Below are 22,076 nucleotides of genomic sequence, written 5' to 3' on the forward strand. Positions count from 1 at the left end.
TGTAATTTGCTACAGAAAGACCAGGATCTCTCCCAAACCAGAAAACAGAAAGTTGGGATCCTATGAAAGCATAATCAAAGCATTTTTTTTAATGTCACCAACACCAACATACGCTTCACAAAACCTAACCAGCACCTGCAAGGTCTGATTTAATATGATAGGGGGCAAGAGAAAATAAAAACTTTTAAATTTAACGCCACTGGTAGAAAGCAGACTATGTTTTAAAGAATAAGGTAAAATTATCCATAAATGGTTGTCAGAAAAAATTTATGACAGACAACCTCTTCTCTTTAAAGTACACTGAACCAAGAAAAATTTCTTCAAGTATTTAGAAGTTCATTTGAGGAAGTATTACTGTAAATCAAGCTTCTTTATCTCCAGTATACTATATACTATGTCCACGATTTAACAAGGTCTTCCTAATTACCCATCTTAATTATAGTAATTATATATTTTATAGTAAATGAAAGTAACAAGGTTCATTTGGAAGATGAATTGTGAACTACAGGTTTAAAAAAATAAATATAGAAAATGTGGGAGATGTCCAACCATTCCGCTTAATTCATCATCTTCAGCACTTGACTATTTAACAGAACCGTATGATTTTGGAGCTAGAGCTCAGGAATCACTTAATCTAATACCTTTATTTTATAATGATATTATTTTCCAATTTCCTCATTATAAAGTGGATCAACCATTATTCGTCCCCAACTATTAGTTCCCTGTACGTATTCACCTAGTTTGCCTTATACTTTAGTTTTAGAAGTACTTGCTAGATAATAAACTAACATAAAGGTATATACACATGAAATATATTGAATAGATAAACTATAAGGAACCAAGGGATATACCCAAAGAAAACATCTCAAATGCCCTTCAAGGCTAAATTTGTTTTGGGGGACCTTAGGAGGAAAAGTTGAAAACAATGCAACTTACAATAAGTAGAAAATGCTTTGTACCATGGAAATTACAGATCCAGATAGAAAAGTATGTTTATACTCTAGACTTATTTCATCTTCTCTAAATGTAGCAAAGGAGGATGTCACCATTATAAAATGGATTATTGAAACCAAAACCTAAGAGTTTGTTTTAAAATTGTTTTAACTAAGTCTAGTCTCTAGGATATGAATTAGTCTTAACACTGCCAATTTTTCTCCAACACAATTCAACAAATAAAACAAATGCCCACACTTCTAACAAAAGCACCGTGTTAAATGATAAAACAATAAGCAAGAAACTGACAGCATGACCACCCTGCTTAAACTAGGCCCTCAATTTCCTCACCTACAGAATAAAGATCCTAAAATTCTGATTATAGGTTAGGCAATCAGTGAAATTTCAATTCATCTTAAAATAAGTAAACTAATAAAGCCAGCACAGCTAAAGTCTGGTAATGACTAATGTAATTATTAGTCATTATAATAAGGAAAATGAACACAAAATGGCCTTTGGAAAGTGAATCACCATAATTCTCTCCCCAAACTCCACCTCTCCTCTGAGAAAGACAGCATTCCAAAAGGCCTCAGGTCCCACACAAAAACTTGTTCTCAACTCAGCAATTTTCCTAAATATCTTTTTTAATGATGAAATATTAAGGCATTTCATATTCCATGGTCCACAAAATATGAAAACCATACTGATAATTCAAACATCACTAACTACAGTAAAATTTCTTGAGAAGTCATCTAATTCTTTGCACCATATGGTACGCAGTACCCCAGCATGCGATAACTGACTACAATCAACCCACTGAAGGTTATTCTGCTCCCCCATTATCACCATTAAAAATGTCACATTACTTGTTTATGGGTTAAACTGTGTCCCTCCCAAAATTCATATATTGAAGTCCTAATGCCATTACCTCAGAACATAACGTTATTTGGAAACAGGGTCATTGCAGATATAATTGGTAAAGATGAGGAAAGTGGGGCTCTATGCAATATGAATGGTGTCCCTACAAAAAAGGGAAATTTGACACAAACATGCATACGTGGAGAACACCATGTGAACATGAAGACCGCCTTCTACAAGTCAAGGAGAGGCCTGGAACACACGCCCCCCTCACAGACCTCAAAGTAACCAAACTCACCTAGTCCTTGATTTAGAACTTCTCGCCTTCAGAACTGTGAGACAATAAATTTCTGTTGATAAGCTACCCAGTCTGTGGTACTTTCTTACAGCAGCCCTAGCAAGCTAATATATTACTCTACAGCAACTGAAGAAGAATCAAACATCATGACAGCCACAGACAAAATATAGATAGCACCCAAATTTCAATGCATGGCCAACATTCCTAACAGACCACACATCTTTAAGAATCTGAGGAAAGCCACTTTCACATAGACATGAACATTTTTCATATTGTACAGTTAACTCAAGAGACTTGCTAATTCCTGCCACCCCCCCACCCCCACCCCAAGCCCCAACACTGCTAAAAATGCATGGACTCTTAATTAACAACTCCTGTTTTAATCAATGGTAAGGGGGTGGGGGGAGGGGTAACAGATCATACACTAATCTGTTTTAAACAGAAAATAAAACACTGTCAGCACTATCTTTGATAAAGAAGGAAACCAGTACAGATGAACTAATAAAACTTTTCCTCACTGTGCTCTTAAAGAGGTTTACTACATATTATTTTTTAAGGTACTTTTCAAAACATGTGCATATATAATTACATCTGAAAATCAGTAAAACTTTATCACCATAGCACATTTTGTCATGAAAGGATGGAGTCTAATACAAAAATCAGAAAACTAGACGAAGAAAACTTTTCTTAGGTAAACTGTGATTTAAATTCTTCTCAGAAATATGGACCTGGTCAATAAGACTCAAAGTAGTTGCGTTACTTCTTTATTTTGCCCAATCAACTTCACCTTTAGTAGCTGACAATAACACATCATGTTGGAAAACTAAGATCAAAAGTTTTCAAAACAGAAATTCAACCAGTTTATATGAGCTTTATCAATCATTCATGGCATCCTGCCAGTCAAGAAAAGGTTCTCCCATAAACACAAGCTAAAATGATGTTATCTGGTCAATAAAAAGACAATTTCAATCTGATTATGAAGATTCAAAAACACTTTACTTGCTTTCCACAGCTAATTAGTTCTCAGTGGAAAGCACAATGGGAAAATATATAGTTAACACACAGAGTGTAAGAACAATTTGAAAAACATTAACCTCCATTTAAATAGAAAAGAAAATGGATGTTAGATTTTTGCTCTTTCAAAAATGTGCAAAATTGGGCTTCCCTGGTGGCTCAGTGGTTGAGAGTCCGCCTGCCGATGCAGGGGACATGGGTTCGTGCCCTGGTCCGGGAGGATCCCACATGCTGCGGAGTGGCTGGGCCCGTGAGCCATGGCCCGTGAGCCATGGCCGCGGAGCCTGTGCGTCCGGAGCCTGTGCTCTGCAACGGGAGAGGCCACAGCAGTGAAAGGCCCGCGTACCACAAAAAAAAAAAAAAAAAAAAAAAAATGTGCAAAATTAATCTAACTAATTTGTAGAAAAGTGATACCCAAAAGGTTGTATTCTATCTTGTGAAATAATAGTTAACTGAGTTTAAGGACAAAAATCACTATTCCATATATATTATACAGAAATTATTATAACTGTAAAAAGCAGGTAGTATAGGTGGTAAAAAAGTCTCTGGACTGACGATCAGAAGAAATGGGCTCTATTTCTCCTGCTCCTGGTACTAACTGCATGTGTGACTTCAGGCAAGATCATTTAATCTCTCTGGACCCTGGTTTCTCATCTATAAAATAAGGAAGTCAGGCCTAATTACCTCTGTCACCTCTCAAAATGATTCCTAACACTATAAATCTTAACATCTGAAATATGTCATTCATATTTTACATACTTTATAAAATCAATATGAATTTATCAGTTATTTAACTAAGAGAGACAGTGAAATTTCTCACCTGAAAAATCAGTGTCATGTAGCAAATTTCGAAGCTTACTACAAAGCTGGATCATGCTGTCCAACTGTCTATTTATCTTCACATCTTGTATCCAGGCTGGGGTGTAACACACTGGACATGCGGTTCCAATGCAGTCACTTACACAATTACTTAAAAAGGATCAAAAAACATATAGATATCAATACATTCAGCAGGATCTGAATTGAAAAAAATGAACAGTTTGAACTGAAGTAAATGAAGCAGAGGCTGTTCTAATAAACAATGGTCAATTATAAAATATTAGTTAAAACAGTGTTTTTGAAAGAGTATGACACTGACACACAAACACACACATACCTTATCTAAATCTAAAGTTGCTTACGTAATTTGCTATGTAGAGACTACACTTGGCCAGACAATAGTCTGCATGATTTTTCCCTGCAAATAAATCTATAGTTTCTAAAGAGAGTACAGAGGGAGATATTAAAAAAATATTTAGTACCTAATGCATGTAAGCCATGCATCTTAACCTTTCCTACTCTAAACCTAACACTGTGCTTCATGGAGATACCTAAAATTACTGCAAAGAAATGGGGAAAGGTGTTTTTTCTTTTATTTTTGTACAAGTGTCTAAAGGCTTTAGTTTTTGAGAAAAGATGTTTGGTTCCTTCAGGTACTTTTATAACCGGTAGACTCAATTACTCAATTACTCAAGTTACAGTCTCAATAGTTAGAAAGGTTTTTCCTAACCTTGGGGGTTACAAACCCTTTGTGACTCTGATGAAGATGTGCACAAGCGTTTGTTCACAATCCCCCCTGAAGCCTATCTGTGAATCCTGAAATAAGAAAGCTCTAAATCCACACCTCCCTTAGCTTCACCAGATGGGCTCTAGCAGGACTGGGTAATATAATAGTCGTAAAAGCCACATCTCCTCCAAACACTACATCCCTTTTCATGTAACCCTCTCATTTGTAGGGCCAGAGGATTCTTACAATGGAGCCCCCTTCAAAATATGTAACCTGTCTTCTACTCAGCAAAATAAAGAAATCTGCAAAAATGTAAAAGCAGTGTCACTCTTCTATTTTTTCTTTAGTTTGCAAAATAGTTATTTCTCCTTAAAAAGTGTTATTTATGTTATTAGGTAATGGGTTTTTTATCGTTATTTTTAAATGAATTAGTATTTTTTTAATGTCTCAGTTTTATATGGGAAATACACACAAGTAAACAAAATCTCTTTGGGGTCATCAATTTTCAAGAGTGTAAAGTGGTCTGAGACCAAAAAGTTTGGGTCCCCCTGCCACATGACTTAAAGACTTTTTTTTTTTTTTTTTTTAAAGACTTACGTCTTGGGCCTCCCTGGTGGCGCAGTGGTTGAGAGTCCGCCTGCCGATGCAGGGGATACGGGTTCGTGCCCCGGTCTGGGAGGATCCCATATGCCGCGGAGCGGCTGGGCCCGTGAGCCATGGCCGCTGGGCCTGCGCATCCGGAGCCTGTGCTCCGCAACGGGAGAGGCCACAACAGTGAGAGGCCCGCATACCGCAAAAAGAAAAAAAAAAAAAAAAAAAAAAAAGACTTACGTCTTAAAGAGAGTTCATGGACTACTTTTATTCGGGATTGGCATGTAAGTATTCTGAAGCTAGCAGAACATGTCAACAAGATAAAAATCTGTGTTCCCTCCAACCTCCCCTTGACTCCAATGCTTCAGTTGCACTGCGACATATCAAAACCATCTTTTAAAACTGCATGGCGGGAGTTCCCTGGTGGCCTAGTGGTTAGGATTATGGGCTTTCACTGCCATGGCCCAGGTTCAATCCCTGGTTGGGGAACTGAGATCCCGCAAGCCGCACAGCACAGCCCCCACCCCCCCCCAAAAAAAGAATAAAAACAAAACTTCATGGCATTTACAGCACTGCTCAGCAGCTTCACATAACTCCAAATCTGCAGAGAATACAAACAGCTACCCTAATTCTTGGCATCATATAATGAAAATGAACCAAACTACACTGAACCAGTTCTTTCCTCTGTTCATATACAGATGACCATTTTCTCTTTTAAGATGTTCTCATGCCTCCCTTAATCTTTCATTGGCCATTTTAAGTCACAGACCCCTTTAGAATCCAATTAAATGTACGGAACACACACAAGCTTTACATACAATTTCATTACATACAATTTCAAGTTTGTTATGCTCCAGATTTGTCACTAATCTATTATATACAGTGAGTACAACCCCTGAAACAAATCTGCTTGCTCCAGAGTGGAGACAGGGAGTCGCCAAAATTTTATACAGGAATAATGGGAGGCCTCTTGGAGGAGGTAATATCTGAGCTGAAATGGAACTGATGAAAAGCTAGCCTCACAAAAATCTGGCAGAAGTACACTCTAGATGGAAGAAATAGTAAGCGCAAAAGTCCTGGGGCAGGAGTGAGTTTGATGTGTTTAATACACTAAAAGGAGAAGGTGGCTGAACAGTGTGAGCCAGAGGGATGTGCGGTCCGAGAGGCAGGCAAGGACTGGGCCCTGCACAGGGTCTCGTGGGCCTCAGTGCAGAGTTTGGATTTCGTTCTAATTGTAATAGGAAGTCACTGAAGGACTTTAAGAGCCGTAATGATAAGAACGTGATTTACATTTTCAAAAGATCTCTTGCGAGATCACTCACAAGAACACAGAAAATGGGGAAGCAAACCAGCTATGAACTTTTGACAAAAGTCTGAGGAGAAATAATATGATGGTGGCTTGGACCAAAGTATAAACAGTAGTAAATAGAGAGAAAAGTAGGAAAGTTCAAGATGTAGGGCACATTTTGAGGTGAAACTGACAGAACTTAATGACGTGGGATAAGGAAGAAAAACAGCAACCAGGTATGACTACTGGTTTTTGCTTTGAGCAACTTTGATACCATTTATTCCAGTGGCACCAGTTACTGCTATGAAGATTACCGAGGCAGGAACAGGGTAAAAGGGAGGATGATCAACAGATCTGCTCAGAACATATCAAGTCTGAAATCCCATTTCGTCATCCAGATGGAGACATCAGGCAGGCAATAGATACTGTTTCCTACCCCATCCTCCTACTGGATATGCCCTGTGTAACAGACCTATGTTTCTAGAAACAGAATTGGGACCCCAAGCATAGGTGCCCTCCACACATCCCCAGCCCACTGAAGCAGATTACTTCCACATGTGCTTAAACTTCATATTGCAGTCTGCACATGCCAGATAATCACAGTCATAACTTGAAATAATTAAAAGATTTATTCAAAGGAGGATACACTAACCCTGTCTCAGACAATTAAACTATGACATTCACTCCTTTAATTGATTCCTCCTGAATAAGAAATAAGATGAGATGAAAACCTAATATACTAACCTCTCAGCCAGGGCTTTAATGGATATAATTTTATAATAACTGTAATGGCTTAAATTGGTCCACCAAAAGATGCTGAAGTCTTAAACCCGAGGACCTGTGAATGTGATCTTATTTGAAAATAGGGTCTTTGTAAATGATCAAGTTAAGATGAGATCATCAGGGTAAGTACCCTAATCCAATATAATTGGTATTTTATAAAAAGAGGAAATTTGGACACAAAGACAAACATGCACACAAGGGAGACTGCCATGTGAACATGAAGGCTAAGATCAGAGTGATGTATCTATATAAGCCAAGGAAAGAATGCCAGAATCCAAAGATTCTCCACCAGAAGGTAGGAGAGACGCATGGCACAGATTTTCCCTCATCGCCCTCAGAGGGAACCAACCTACCTGACACCTCGCTGTCACACTTCTAGCCTCCAGAACTGTGGGACAATAATTTCTGTTGCTCTAAGCCACCCAGTTTTTGGTACTTTGTTATGGCAGCCCTAGGAAACTAATCCAGTAACGATAAGAACTAAAGTTTCACAATTTGCAAAGTCTGGATTCAAAACTAACTGGAAAAATAAGAGAGACATATTTGAATTATACAACAGATATTAATTTTTCCCCAAAATGTAGCAAAGCCACTTACTAAGCTTTGTAACTGTCAACAAGTCACTCTCTTTGAGCTTTTAGTTTCTGATTTGTAAATTAAGACAGTTGAAAGGACCAAAATGAGATAATGTACAGTAAGTCACTTTGCAATCTATGAGTTACACAACATAAGGTAATACTAGTATCAACATGATTGCATGACTATTACCTAGTAAAAAACATAGTTACACTAAATTTGTGTGTATGTGTGTATATCTATCATAAACCATAATTACTTACCTACAGAAGATGTGCTCACATCCTCCTAAACACACAGGGTCCCTCAGAATATTAGTGCTGTTTGAAGAAAGAAAAATAATCAAGACTTAGGTCGTTGTTAGATAAACATTTTTTACTCAACATCTCACAAGTCCAAGGCCCAACATTACCATATTTCTTTCTCAAAACAGAAGATATTAAGGATTTATTCATTTGAAAGGTTTTACTCCCTGATTAAATATTGTCTCATCACACACCTGCTGAATTCAAATAGCAACTACCAAACTCAGTACAACTTGCAACACTTTTTATAATGCATATACTGTGAAATCATAGAAAGAAGCAACTTTGTTCAATATCTCTGAACCTCTTACAGGCAAAACCAACCACTGGCTGCTTCTTTCAACTAATGATTCAAAGTGTAGACCATAAATCTCAAAATCAGACCCACAAGTAGAATGACTATGTAGTGCATTGTCCTAATGAGAACACTTCTGAGAGTGAAGGGGAGTGATAACTAGATAGAAGAGCAGGACTGCCACAGAAAAACAGGACATCTGGTCACTTTGACTGTAAGAATTTATGGTTTCCCATTAAAAAAAAAAAAATTTGGTTTCCAGTCGTTGTCAAGTACCCACCAATTTTTTACAGATGTCTTATCAAAAATGCAGCCATTCTTTCATTTTACAGGAAGTTGTTTGTTTTCTTTAAAGCAACTGCAAATGGGAATCATCAGGTTGGCTGTCTGCAGACAATTAAGTATTCCCAACGTTTCCATCAAAAAACACCTGCTAAGTTTCATAATCCTAAGAAGGTAATGCTACTTAACTAAGAAACACATATCAAGTCATTATAATCAGAGGGCGTAATGAGGCAGGAGCAAACAGGAGAAGTAAAGCTTTTAAAGAACAAACATTTTTTGTGCTTGGTTTATTATACTAACCCTAGGACCTGTAGGTATTTACACCATTATTATCCAATTACCTCTGTACACGTACCATATATCAATAAAAATAGTTTTCCACACTTCTTGAAAGATCAAAAGTATCACACTGCACATTTTAATAGAAATGAACATTAAAGTGAAATTGAGCTTTCAGAAAGAGTGCTAAAAACAGAGCACACCCACAATGTTATACTCAAGATGTTGAAAATGGGGTTCCTGACATTATAAAACCCATCACTTTTTAAAAACTCAGAATATCTGATTTTTCTATCACGCTACACAGAACCTGGTGATAAAAATATGACTTGTGATGTGCCAGCCAATTCTGTGATTCTGGCAGCTCAGATGACCCTTACCACAATGCTCATGCTGCTCCTATAATTTCTGTTCATTACTTGACCTACCAAACCTAACCCCTGATCTCGAATCAAGTGTGCTGAATTCTACTCCATTACGAGCTCTGCCTCTAAGATCCCAAAAGCGGTGTGATCTCACTCCCTCCTACCATAATATCCCCCTTCTCTTTTATCCCATCACCCTGACCAAACCTCCATCTTCAGGTTGCTTTCCGCATGGAAAGACTTCCATTCAGTATTAGCTCCTTGGATTCCCTACCAGCCCAGGCCACAGAGCTAACTTGTTCTGGGCCATCTTCACCACCACCCTAATTCTACTAACCTCTTAGACACTCAAGGATGCCAATCTATTGATACAATGCTAGACAGGCTCCCCAGTCCTCTCCCGTGCCTGCTCTCAGGCTCTGAATAACCATTACAAAAAGACAGGAAGATATACAAACTTGTCTCTATAAACTCATTTGGTAGTTTTCTCACCTTTGTATCTCTACCAAAGTGATGTAGTAGATGTTCTGTGGGTAAACAAACAAATGAATAGCCAGCTATACAAAATAATCCCCAGGCTCTAAATCCCATTAACCTTACTGAAGCCAAGCAGTGTGAGCTTTTCACCACTAGACTCATTCCTACCTCTCCACCCATAATCTTACCCCTCCTCCCTCCAGGCTCAGAGGAAAAGAACTCCTTCAGTCATTCTTCCTTCATAAAATGTGCTGCTCTATTGTCCTTAGATCCCTTACCTTCTCTGCTTTCTAAGAGTCTATTCTCATCATTACAGTCACCTTTCATCTTCCATCTGTACCTAAACATGCAAAGGTAATCTCTCCTGCAAACTAAAACAAACAAAAAACCCTTTAGACCAGCAGTCCCCAACCTTTTTGGCACCAGGGACTGGTTTCATGGAAGACAATTTTTCCATGGACGGGGGGGGGGGGGGGGGGGGGCGGGGTGGGCACGGCAGGACAGAATCAGGCAGTAATGCCACGGATGGGAGGGTTGGTTCAGGTGGTAACGCAGGCGATGGGGAGCGAGGCAGATGAAGACTTGGTCCTGCTGTGCGGCCTGGTTCCTAACAGGCCATGGACCGGGGCTTGGGGACCCCTGAGTTATACCCTGCCCCGCAATCTACCGTCTGCCCCAGCTCCTCCCTTTCTTGCAGATGTAAGTTCTGGTAAGTTCTCTGTAGGTGCTCTGTACCAGCTAACTCCACCTCCTTTCCTTCCTAGCTTTAATTCCCACCACTCTGCTCAAACTGCTCACCAAAGCATCTTTGGGTCCTCTTTCTCCCTGACCCTCTGTGAAATAACATCGACCTCACCTTCTTTCCTGAAACCTTCCCTTCTATTGAGTTTTAATTTCCTTATAGTACATTTATGTGCTGATTTCAGCTCGTCCTTAGCTGCTTCTTTTCCCATCTCTCCATGTAGGTTTACCTCCCGGATGCAGTCCACAGCCTTCTGGTTTTCTCTGCCAATACCTGACTCAGTGCCTTGATTCTATTTCTAAACTTAAATTTCCATCCTAAGATGACTCTGTACCCCTTGATCTATAGTTCTTACCCTTCACCCTAGCAACAAGATGCTACAGTGCAAGTAGCAATGAATCTAGTACTACAAATAATGGATCAACTGTACTAATTATTCTAATTAGTGACCTAGAAAATACTTTTTATTGCTGTTAATAGATGAGAAAAGACACTGGGAGAATGAATGAAAAGTATGTGCACGCATGTGCTGGGGGGAGGAGCAGAGAGAGGAGTGTTATAGCCAAAGCTGGGAGACGGTAGTGCCAAGTTCAAAAGAATTTTAATGGAAGAGCCCAAAGAATAGATACACTGCACAGAGGGTGGCACGGATCACTGTCAAAGCGAGACTTTCTGAAAATGTCTAGAGCTTAGCTGAGAAGACACTCTGGAATAAAAGAATTCTTATTACAACCAGACAGTATCTATCAAAATTTTAAATGTACCAAACTTTAACTCAACTATCCTACTGCAAGGAATTTACTCTTTAGATAATCTCAGATGCTTGAAAAATTGAAATTTCAAAACACTAAAGATATCTATCTAAACAAAATACCAAAAGCTTCCAGGAACTAAGAAATAATAAAATGTCAGATACATATGTGTGTGTGTATATAAATATATATATTATTTTTAAAGGATTCAGAATAGCAAAAGACATCTCACGGGTGACAAGGAACAAACATTTGGCCTTCACAGTAATGAATGAAAATTATTCTGTACTTTGAATTCTATATCCAGTCATCTTCCATAGTAGAAAGTTGATCATTGGTAATAAAAAAAAAACTCACCTTTCAGAGTAGGAAGTTAGGAAGTTAACAAAAAATGTCTAAAATGGAAAAAAAAAATCTAGAACTAGCAATAGAAACACATTTCGTAATCTGGAAACTAAAGAATTAAAAGAGAAGAAAGAGGTTGTATCTGGAGTATGGAACTCAAGGGTGATAAGGGATCAGGCAAAATAATGTTTTCATTATACTCTTTGTCCTATTGACTTTGTCAACTGTGTTCACGTATAATTCTAATAAAAAAATTTTAATGTAAAGGCACATGGACAAGGATATTCACTCCAGAATAAGTCTTGTGTTTATTACAGCACAAGACTGGGAACAATCTAAATTTCTACCAAGGAAATGGTTAAATAAATCATGATACATCTACCTGATGACTGGTATCCTCTCATCTGAGGTACAAACATAGAGAACCTCTTAAAGGATACACAAGAAACTGATCAGAGTGGGTTCCTGAAGAAGATTCAGACTTACCTGTCATTCATTTAACAAATATTTAATAACCGTATACCATGTTATTTTAATTCTTTGGCATATACATGTATTACTTCCAATTTTAAAAAACTTAAAAAGTTCTTCACAGTCTGCTTACTCCAAAGTCAGGCAACCTTTGTTCTCACTGCTCCTCAACAAAAACTGCTCTTATCAGGCCAGTCAGTGTCTGTAACATTTGTCAAACACCTTATGACCAATTCCAAGCCTAGTACTGCTCAGACTGTCCCCAGCCTAGAATATACTTCCTCCTCCCACAAAACTATTCAAGCCGAACACATTTTCGAAATACCATCCAGGATGATACAATAGAAATGACACTAAACAAAGCAGCACAGAATTTCTTGGAATTTAGTTTCCATGCCATCACTTGTGCAGAATCTGTACCCTGCAGCAGACACATACAAAGGACACAAAGTTGACTGCATTACACTCTTTCCTAAGGGGCTTACAATCTAGCTGGGTAGTTTTATAAGCCAGGTTAACATATGACTTAAGTACAAAATGCTCTAAAGTCCCAGAGCTGGCATCAAGCTGGGGCTCTAGAAATCAATGTTGAAAACTAAGTATTTTGTATTTTATCTGTGTGATTCTTTCTTTTTTTTTTTTTTAAGTCTCCAAATAGATTGTAGTGCTACAGACAAGAGATCTTGACTTTCAATTCTTCAGAGCTCCCCAACACACCATTACCTACCTAGCATGGTGTTATGCGAACAGCAGGATTTCAATAAATCCTTAGTGAACGAACTAAGTGGAAGACTACATACAAAATGCATTTATATTAACAATTCTATTTTATCCTTACCCTATTTTTTGTTTGATATACATATATATTAGAAGGAAAAAATCCAGAAGAATAACAAAAGACATTTGCATGGTAACAGGACTTCTGTACCTTGAAAATTCAGCTACTTTATTTTTTTCCATCTGCAGTCATACTTCTGTTACTTTATATGTAGTTGATTTGGAAAGACCGGTACAGTCAGAAGATTATAACTTAGGGAAGAACTAAGTAGGGAAAACAAACTTTTTTTTTTCTTTTTAAAGGTCCTATTGAGAGAAAATTTTCTTTGCAAAGAAGAAAAGGAAAGTAAATTCAGTTGAGATTACAATACAGAGGCAGACCTATTTCTTAACTGAATGACTCCATGAGATATCAACTGCTATTTAATATTAGGCAAGATAGCTACTACAGTGCTCTTGCGTTTTAGAAAATTCCCATGCTATTTTTAGGTGTGGACCAACACATTAAACACCAAAATGCAGAGGCTCCCCAAGCCAATTAAACAACTGGCTTTATTTTTCTTGAGGAGAATAAATAAAATTGTTAACAAGTCGGGGATATGGATAATGACATGAAAGCATCTTATTTTGTATAGTTATTTTGTATGCCATATTAAAGTAAATCACGTGGGAAAAATAGTAACTCATGTCTAATTGTTCAGTGTCAATAAATACTGAATAAATCAATGAGTCAAACATCCCCCAAATCAAAGGGGTAATAGAATTCTATCTATTAACGACTATTTACAATAGAACCTACTATTAGGAGACAGATAAGCCACACAGAATATCATGTATACCCAGCTCAAACAGTTTTGGTTATTTTGTCTTCTACATTCCCTTTCCTCCAAAGCAAAACAGTATCTGAGTAATTGCTGATATTCGTGTCCTTAAAGCATCACTTCCTCCACCCGATGTTCAAATATTGAGTTTCCAGGCTCAGACATAGGCATTCACCCTTATACCCTCTTCCCAGCTCACTTCCAGAAGTATGCCTTCAATTGCCACATATACGCAGATAACTTTCAAATTTGTACTCTCGGCCTGAAAACTGTCCTCTGGGCCCCAGACCTGCATAACAGTAACTTCACTTGTAATTCCATCTCCTCTGCTATGGAGGACAGTACTAAAGGGTGCTCAATGTGTCTGGTAAGTCTCCATGGCAGTCCCAAGCCCTATATAACACCAGGCATGTGTAGCTTGTAATGGGACTGTGCATGTCGTGGTTCTAGCTCTAAATCCCAGGGAGAAAGACCTGCACCTTCTACATCTCCCCTGAAACTTTAGTCACTGTTTACTACCAGGAACCTATGGAGGATTCTTGGCAATTCAAACGAATTAACCAGGTCCTCTGGTATTTCCACCTGCAATGTGATCCTAACTTAACCTAAATTTTCATGTCTTAATTTAACAAACACTAAGAAACTATGTGTCCAGCACTGTGACTGCAAATGTGAACCTGTCTTTATGAAATGTGCAGTATAACTGAAGGAGACAGGCGTCAATCAAAGAATCAAAATACCACAAAAGTAAATAAATCCCATAATTTGGAGGGACATATGATACGTGAACACTAATGATTTGTGCCCTTTTCTATGTGTATGTCAAACTTCACTAAAAAGTTTTAAACACTATTTTGCATCCAAAAGACGCTAATAATTCCAGTCTGTGAATTGGAGAGAGCCTGAAAAATCAATTCATCCATTTTCCTCATTTTACATATGAGGACACCAGGGTCCCAGGAAAGTTACACAAATTGCTCTCCTCAGGGAGTAACTATGTGAAACAATGTTAAGCTTCTAATCCCTAGGATCTGACCTTGTCTTTAACACTGCCCACCTGACTCACTCCCCCTCTATTCTACATACTTTTTAGCATATTTTTATTTGCTATAATCCTCTACCCGGCTCACCTATAAAAATCTCTCCAAGCCCCAATTCCAAAGTCCAGGAATCTTTCCTCCACTGGTCCCACCCAAGTACTCTTCTCTGCATCCCCTTGGCCTTCATCCTAATTTACCCTGAACTGTGTGTACACTTCATCCCTTATAACTAAGGATAGCGCCTTAAGGGTGGAAAGCCTCACTGCATCACCACTTACACAATTTACAGTGCCTCAGGGATTGTTTCCTAACAATGAAGGGAGTAATCATCCCATCAAAGGATGAATGGCCTATAAGAATGCCTCTCAACATTCCAAACTAATGAATAAGGACAAAGGCTAATGTTGGAGTCAGGAAATCTACCCTTTATTTTACAAGCATTCATATAGCATTTAGAACATAACACACACTGCTCTGAGTACCTTACAAATTAACTCATTTAATTCCCCTAACAAACTTATAAAGTAGAAACTACTACTAACTCATCGGCAGGTCAAGAAAAGGAAGCATACAAAGATGAAATAATTTGTCCAAAATCACTGAGCCAGGATTTGAAGCCAAGGGTCCAAAATCCATTCTCTTAACCACTAAGCTATGCAGCCTCAAAATATAAGAGAAAACAATCTCAAGCACCTTTACTAAAACGACAAGAGATACTTTAGAAAAATAAAATCACCTATCTTAAAAATCACAAGACTGTTTTTTGACTTTTTACTAAAAGTTGATTAAAAAATCACCAGAACAACAAGGTCCTACAGTATAGCACAGAGAATATTCAATATCCTGTAATAAACCATAATGGAAAACAATATAAGAAAATGTACATATATGTATAACTGAATCACTTTGCTGTACACCAGAAGCTAACACAACATTGTAAATCAACTACAATTTTAAAAGTCACTAGAGGACTTCCCTGGTGGTGCAGTGGTTAAGAATCCGCCTGCCAATGCAGGGGACACAGGTTTGATCCCTGGTCCAGAAGATTCCACATGCCGCGAAGCAACTAAGCCCGTGCGCCACAACTGCTGAGTCTGCGCGCCTAGAGCCCGTGCTTTGCAACAAGAGGCCACTGCAATGAGAAGCCCATGCACCACAACGAAGAGTAGCCCCCGCTCACCACAACTAGAGAAAGCCCACGCGCAGCAAGGAGGACCCAACGCAGCCAAAAATAAATAAATAAATAAAATGAAAAAAAAATAAAAATAATAATAATAAATAAATAAAAGTCACCAGAACTCCGAATTAAAATTGTGGTAGATGCTAAACCCCAGCCCCCACCAAAAAACAGATCAAGAGGTATCTAGTTATTTAAATTCCCAAAACAGTGTCATAAGACACCTGGGCTTTTTTACTACAGCTCCCATTTCCTGCTTCCTTTAGGAACCCATTATTCTCATGCTTCCTGTCTCATTTTCCCAAATCTTTAAATAGCTTCTATCTGGTTGTGAGGCTTGGACCTAACACATATGTCACATCTGGCCTCTTGAACAATTTCATCAGCTTCACCTTGGAGTCATACTTATGTTAAAGGTCAAGAAAAGATGCCCTGTAATGTAGGCAATCCACCCTCACTCACAAGTAATGCTTGCTGCAAAACAGATCCAATATGCTACACAGGACAGGTGACAGCTGGGAGCACGAGATGCATGACGGCTGCAAGCTGAATGTGAGGGTAATTGGGGTAATCACTAGCCCACTGGGTAAAACTTTGAAGCTCTGTAAAAAGGACAGACACACTGACACACAATTTCAAATAATATGACACTGTTTTGAATGACGGGGAGCAAAAGCAAGAAGCAGGCCATCCTGAGTTGCTTCTTTGGAGTGATGATGTCAGGCAGCTACTAGGCAAAGCACAGGAGGGAAGAATGGGTTGGTTTTTTCCTATGCTTTGCTCACTACAAGACAATGCCAAACGTGCAGTGACAGGGAGAGGAACGCTAATCATTTCTAAACACTAAACCCCATGTGACATTAAATTTTACACCAAAAAGGATTTTTAACCTTAAGATGTTTTACCTGTTACAAGTTTTGCAAACTACTGTCTGTGCACCAAATCAAGCCAGTAGCCTGTTTTTGTACAGCCCTTGAGGTAAGAATTTTTTTTTTATGTTTTTAAGGGTTGTAAAAAAAAAACAAGAACAGACACTGTTTGTGACAGCAAAGCCTAAAATATATACTATATGACCCTTAACAGAGAAAGTTTGCAGAGCCCTATGCTAAAATATGCACTAAAAGAAACGGCTGAGATTTAGTTAATCCATCAGTGGTTCGTATATTAATTTTTTTTCTTTTAACCACTGGAGGGAATTCCCTGGCAGGCCAGTGGTTAGAACTCCTCGCATTCACTGCCAAGGGCCCGGATTCAATCCCTGGTTGGGAAACTAAGATCCCACAAGCCGCATGGCGAGCTGCGGACCAAAAAAAAAAAAAAAAAAAAAATGTTTTTTCATAAATAAACAAATCACTGGAGTTCAGTATCACTTATAAACCATCCACGACGGGTTGTATTAAAAGTCTGGACCTAGTTACTGATGTCTACTTTCAGGCTTTTGGCTCTTACTGTCTGCTCACTTCAGTTAGAAACTGGAAAAATACTGGTAGGGGATAAAAGTGAAACTGGCTTTATTAGATTTCAGGACAACCTATAGGTTATTCCTCTTTTACTTCTCTTTTGTCTCCCCCAAACCATTCAGCAAGCAGACTGTATTTTTGTATTTTCATAAAACACGTGCTGTTAATCACTGATTCTATAACAATCACCACATTCACCACTTTACATGTATAATTTCATTTAGTTTCTTCCCTCCCACAGAATGTTAGCTTCATAAGGGTTGGGGTTTCTGTCTGCTTTGCTTACTAATGAATCTCCAATGCCTAGAGTAGTCTGGCACTTGGTAGGTGTTCAATAATATATATTTTTTATTATTAATGAATCCTCACAGGAGGATGAGCTGAGCACCACCGTCACTCAGATAAGGAAACTGAGGCACAGAGATGTTGAATGACTAGGGCCATTCAGCAGTATCAAAGATGGAACCTGATCCCAGAGGTCTGACTCTACGGTCTAAGTGAGGCATCACGCTGCCGCTCTAGTGCCTTCCATACAGAAATGTGCCGTCTGAATGTCTAACTTTCGTTGACCTATGAAGGTGTGACTACAATTGCTTCTATTATAGCAACCAACAGAGCTAGTTTTAAATTTCTTAGTCTCTGATGGATGACCCTTGTGCTATGCGAAAACACACACAACATCAGAATGTCTTCATTTACAAAAGTGCCACTTTTCTAAGGAGGGTAATGATGTCATTTGTCACAAGGTTTAAAGTGCGAAACTCTGACAGTTACGTCCTTTCCATTTTTAAAGAAAGAGTTGCTATGTTACTTATGCTTTACGTACAACAAAGTTCTTCAAGTTGGACATCGGGGGTGGAGGTGGGGGGGAATCAAAACAAAGTCCCAAAAAAGAAATAGGGTAGAACAGCTACGAGCAGAGAGAAAACCTGCCAGAGTGATACTGATGCAGAAATACTGAGCTGTGCACACAGCAGGCGCTCAATAAACGCTTTTGGAAGAAATGAAAAGTGAGATAAGCCCTTCTTGGGTTTTATAAACCTTCTTTATTTCTATACTAGGAGGAGCTACAGGAAAAGAAGAAGCAAGGAGTACCAGTCAAGAAAGTGATGTCTTCAGATGGAATGAAAACTTTGAACTTAAAGGATTCCCATGGTGTAACAGCATGAAGGAAAATAAGAAGCAAAAAGTAATAAACAGCATCTCTTAAGAGCTGGAACCCCAAGCCGTACAGTCTTTGATCAAACCAAGGAAATGTGATATTGTAAGAGAAACTGGCGGTGTCCATCACCCCGCCATCTTCAATCTACCCCTCAAAAAAGTCCCCAAAACTCTCCTCCCTCTCCAAATAAGGTTGCGACGTATAAAAGGTCAACGGGGCCAGCTCAGCAAATGGTGACAGCTGCTTCAAATTTAGTGGGCCTCTTCAAACCTAACAGCCCTCGGCCTAAGGTTCTGGAATTACCCTGGTCACAAGAATCACGGGCCCGGTGAACAGTGCAGATGCCTCAGCGCTACAGATTCAAACTCTGGAGGCGGGAACAGGGATCCGCATCTTTAGCCACGCCTCTAGACTCTTAAGCCCGCTCAAGTTCGAAAACTACCATCTTAGTTGGGTTTGGTGCAAGAAAGGCTAGAAAGCCGCCCAGAAAGGGTTGAATGGGGCCCCGGAGTGGGGATAAATAACACCAGATCCCTGGGCAGATACTAACTCTGCTCGGCGGCCCAACTGCTGGGGGGAGGTGGGGAGACGGGAATGAACGGAGGAAACCGGAGGTTTGTAAAGACGCCTGCCCCCCGCCGAGGCCCTCCCGCCAGCCCCCTCGAGGGTCGATCTTTACCAACGCGAGCAGCGCAGCAGCTTCTCCAGCCGGTAGAGCGCGGCGCGGCTGTGCGCCCAGGCCCCGCGACCTGCCGGTTCCATGGCGGGCGCAGGATGAGGCTCGTTCCCGGAGCGGACCCTCGGCTGCCGGTTCCCCCGCATCGCCCCGCCCTCGCGGAGAAGGCTTCTGGGAGAGCGGGAGGCAGGGCGAACTCGGGCAACCACCCAGACAGCGCAGGCCTACGACCTGACCCCCGGCCCCCCGCCCCAGCTTTTCCCACTTCTATGCTTGTGGGACGCCTAAGGGACCAGGAGCGCAGGGCGGGCGGGGCATGGCCAAAACGCGCCAAAAGTCCCGGCGCGCGGGGCGCGGGGCGGGGCCGAGGGGCGGGGCCTCGGCGCGGGGCGCGGCCGCGGTAGGACCCCGCTGTCGGCGGGAAAGGGGGCGGGGCCACAGGCTGCCCTGAGGCGTAAAGGCAAGAACGTAAGTCCTTGCTTTTCCAGAGCGAGGATTCTAGGGACCTGTAGCCGAATTTAATCAATGGAAAGTCACAAACCGAGAAACTTTTTAGTTGAGCATGGTCTATAAGGAGTGCTGTTTCGACTACTGCTGAGCTTGGAAACGCTTTGCTCGTAACATTGACACTCTTAATTCCTAAGAAGGTAACTTTCTTTTCTCTCCCCACCCCCACCCCCTGCTTTTCATTGATGGCCATATATACAGATACACCTACTACGCACCCCTTCACCCTCCCCATCCAGTCCGCTGCCAAACCCTTGCATTTTTTTCCCCCTTACTCTCAAATCTTCCCACTTCTCTCTGTCTTCACAACAGGCCCAGTTGTATCATTTTCACCTGGAGTGTTCCCAGAGCCTTCTAGCTGATAACCCGGTGACCACCCAAGTCCCGTTCAGTCTTTAAGCTACACGGCAGCCATCTAAAACATTTTCAAATAAACACGTGGTTAGTAGACGCAGAACGAGTAAAACTAAATAAGGTCTTATAGGGTGTTTTACCTGACCTCGGATAGCACATGAAATTAACCAACTATATATAAATATACATATTTAACCTCACAGGTAGCCAAGAAGTTAATCCTTGATTTTTTTAAGCCATTGCTTACCCTTTGCAGAGAAATCAAACCCTAGAGAACTTAAAATGTTAAATGAACTTGGAGAGATGCTATGGTGTATAATGGAGTTAGTTGGAGACTTCAGGAGCCGGGAAGTCCTACTTCTAATCCCACTTCCTCCACTGAATAATTGTGTGATTTAAGTCAAGCCTTAAGTTCTCTGAGCATTTGTTTCCTTATCTGCAAAACGGGGATAACAGTATTTATCCTGTAGATTTGTGGGATTACAGTAAATGTAAAAGCACCTACATCATAAGTACTCAAAACTAATGTGAAGATGATCAGTACTGTGAATGCTTTACTTTCCACAGAATGACACTGAATATTTTTATCAGATGCTTTTTTTTATTAGGGCATAATTTAACTGTGATCAGAGTAAATGAAAATTTCACATTTTGGTCAAATGCTTTGAGGACCAAACAATTGTTACTGGCCTGTTCCTACAGTGCTGTTAAATGAATTATGATGCAGGTGCAATGACTTCTTTCTCCTATTAGTTTCCTCTTCCTTCTACCACTGCTCCGTTACCTCTCCTCAAACTCACAAAATTCTTGGCAGCTGTTTCATGGTGGCCATAGTACACTGGTCAAGAGAATAAGCAAGGTTACTCTTCCATCTGCCACTTCCCCTTCCATTTGCTTCCTCCCAGCCCTGCAGTGCTACAGCTCAGGTGACTGATGCTTAGCTTTTAGTGAAGATGGGATATGTGTTTTTGAACCAACTCTTCCTCTCAGGCCTGGATCCTGAATTTCAAGAGCCAATTCTTTCTCCCATGTCCATTATGTGTGCAGGTGAAAGATGGGTGACCTACCCAGGATGAGGTACACCAACAGTGTGTGAAATCCTGAAATTCTGTTCCCAGAAAAACTTCCCCAGGCAAATGCAGTCCAGCTATAGGGTCCTGGTAAAGCCTTAGCTTAGGGCATTAACAATATCCCCTCTCCACTTTAAAAGGGGATAAATGGTATCTTATTTCCCTTTTCGTTTCCCTGCAAGGACCCCCTGAGTCCATCAAGTTTAGGTTTGTTGCTCCATTTCACTCCTAGTCTATCCTCCTCTCCTTACAGTTAAGCAGTATTCCCCAGAACCTTAGAACCTTCAACCCTTCCAAAATTATTCATCCTACCCCAGTGTAACTCTCCAGTCCCAAGGGGGATTCTGAGGCATACAAATTGGCTTGCTTTAGCCTATTTACCCATTCTCTTTCCATGCCCTGCCCCCCATCACTTTGATTACCATCTGTAATTCTGTACTCCAAAGGCATCTCCAGCCTGGATTTCTTTCCAATCTTCAGGCTCAATATAAAGTTTGTTGAAAACAGTCTAAATGCTAATTTTTTTCTTCTGTTGTGTTGTGAAGTATTTTACAAATAGTAAATCTTCCTCATATTCACTTGGATAAACATATATAACAAGTAAAATGGGACAAGCGTAACACCCAGACTCTCAGCCCCGTGGAATGTGAAGCTATCTCACAAATTCAGCACGTACACTAATTCTTCTCTGGCTTTGAATTATGGTGTCATGCAGTGAAATCGACCACCTCAATTCTTTTGAGTGCACTCTCTTTGACAGATATAAATTTTGTTTGCAAGGACCTCTATGAAACCTAGAGTTACCCCCAGAAAATGTAGTTTGACAACA

General features: G+C 40.0%; 1 protein-coding gene across 1 annotated transcript in view; it reads right to left on the minus strand.

Annotated features, from left to right (window-relative positions):
• Nucleotides 1–19,542, minus strand: part of BARD1 (BRCA1 associated RING domain 1) — a 69,212-nt gene extending 49,670 nt beyond the window's left edge. Inside the window, exons 1-3 of the mRNA XM_081241818.1 lie at nucleotides 19,320–19,542; nucleotides 8,151–8,207; nucleotides 3,924–4,072 (exon numbers count right to left, since the gene is read on the minus strand). Coding sequence (XP_081097944.1) covers nucleotides 3,924–4,072; nucleotides 8,151–8,207; nucleotides 19,320–19,462 — 349 coding nt within the window. The 5' untranslated portion in view covers nucleotides 19,463–19,542. The remainder of the gene's footprint in view (nucleotides 1–3,923; nucleotides 4,073–8,150; nucleotides 8,208–19,319) is intronic.
• Nucleotides 19,543–22,076: the final 2,534 nt, after the last annotated feature.

This window comes from Mesoplodon bidens (assembly GCF_964165515.1).
Source record: "Mesoplodon bidens genome assembly, chromosome: 8".
In the NCBI taxonomy this organism is placed as follows: domain Eukaryota; kingdom Metazoa; phylum Chordata; class Mammalia; order Artiodactyla; family Ziphiidae; genus Mesoplodon; species Mesoplodon bidens.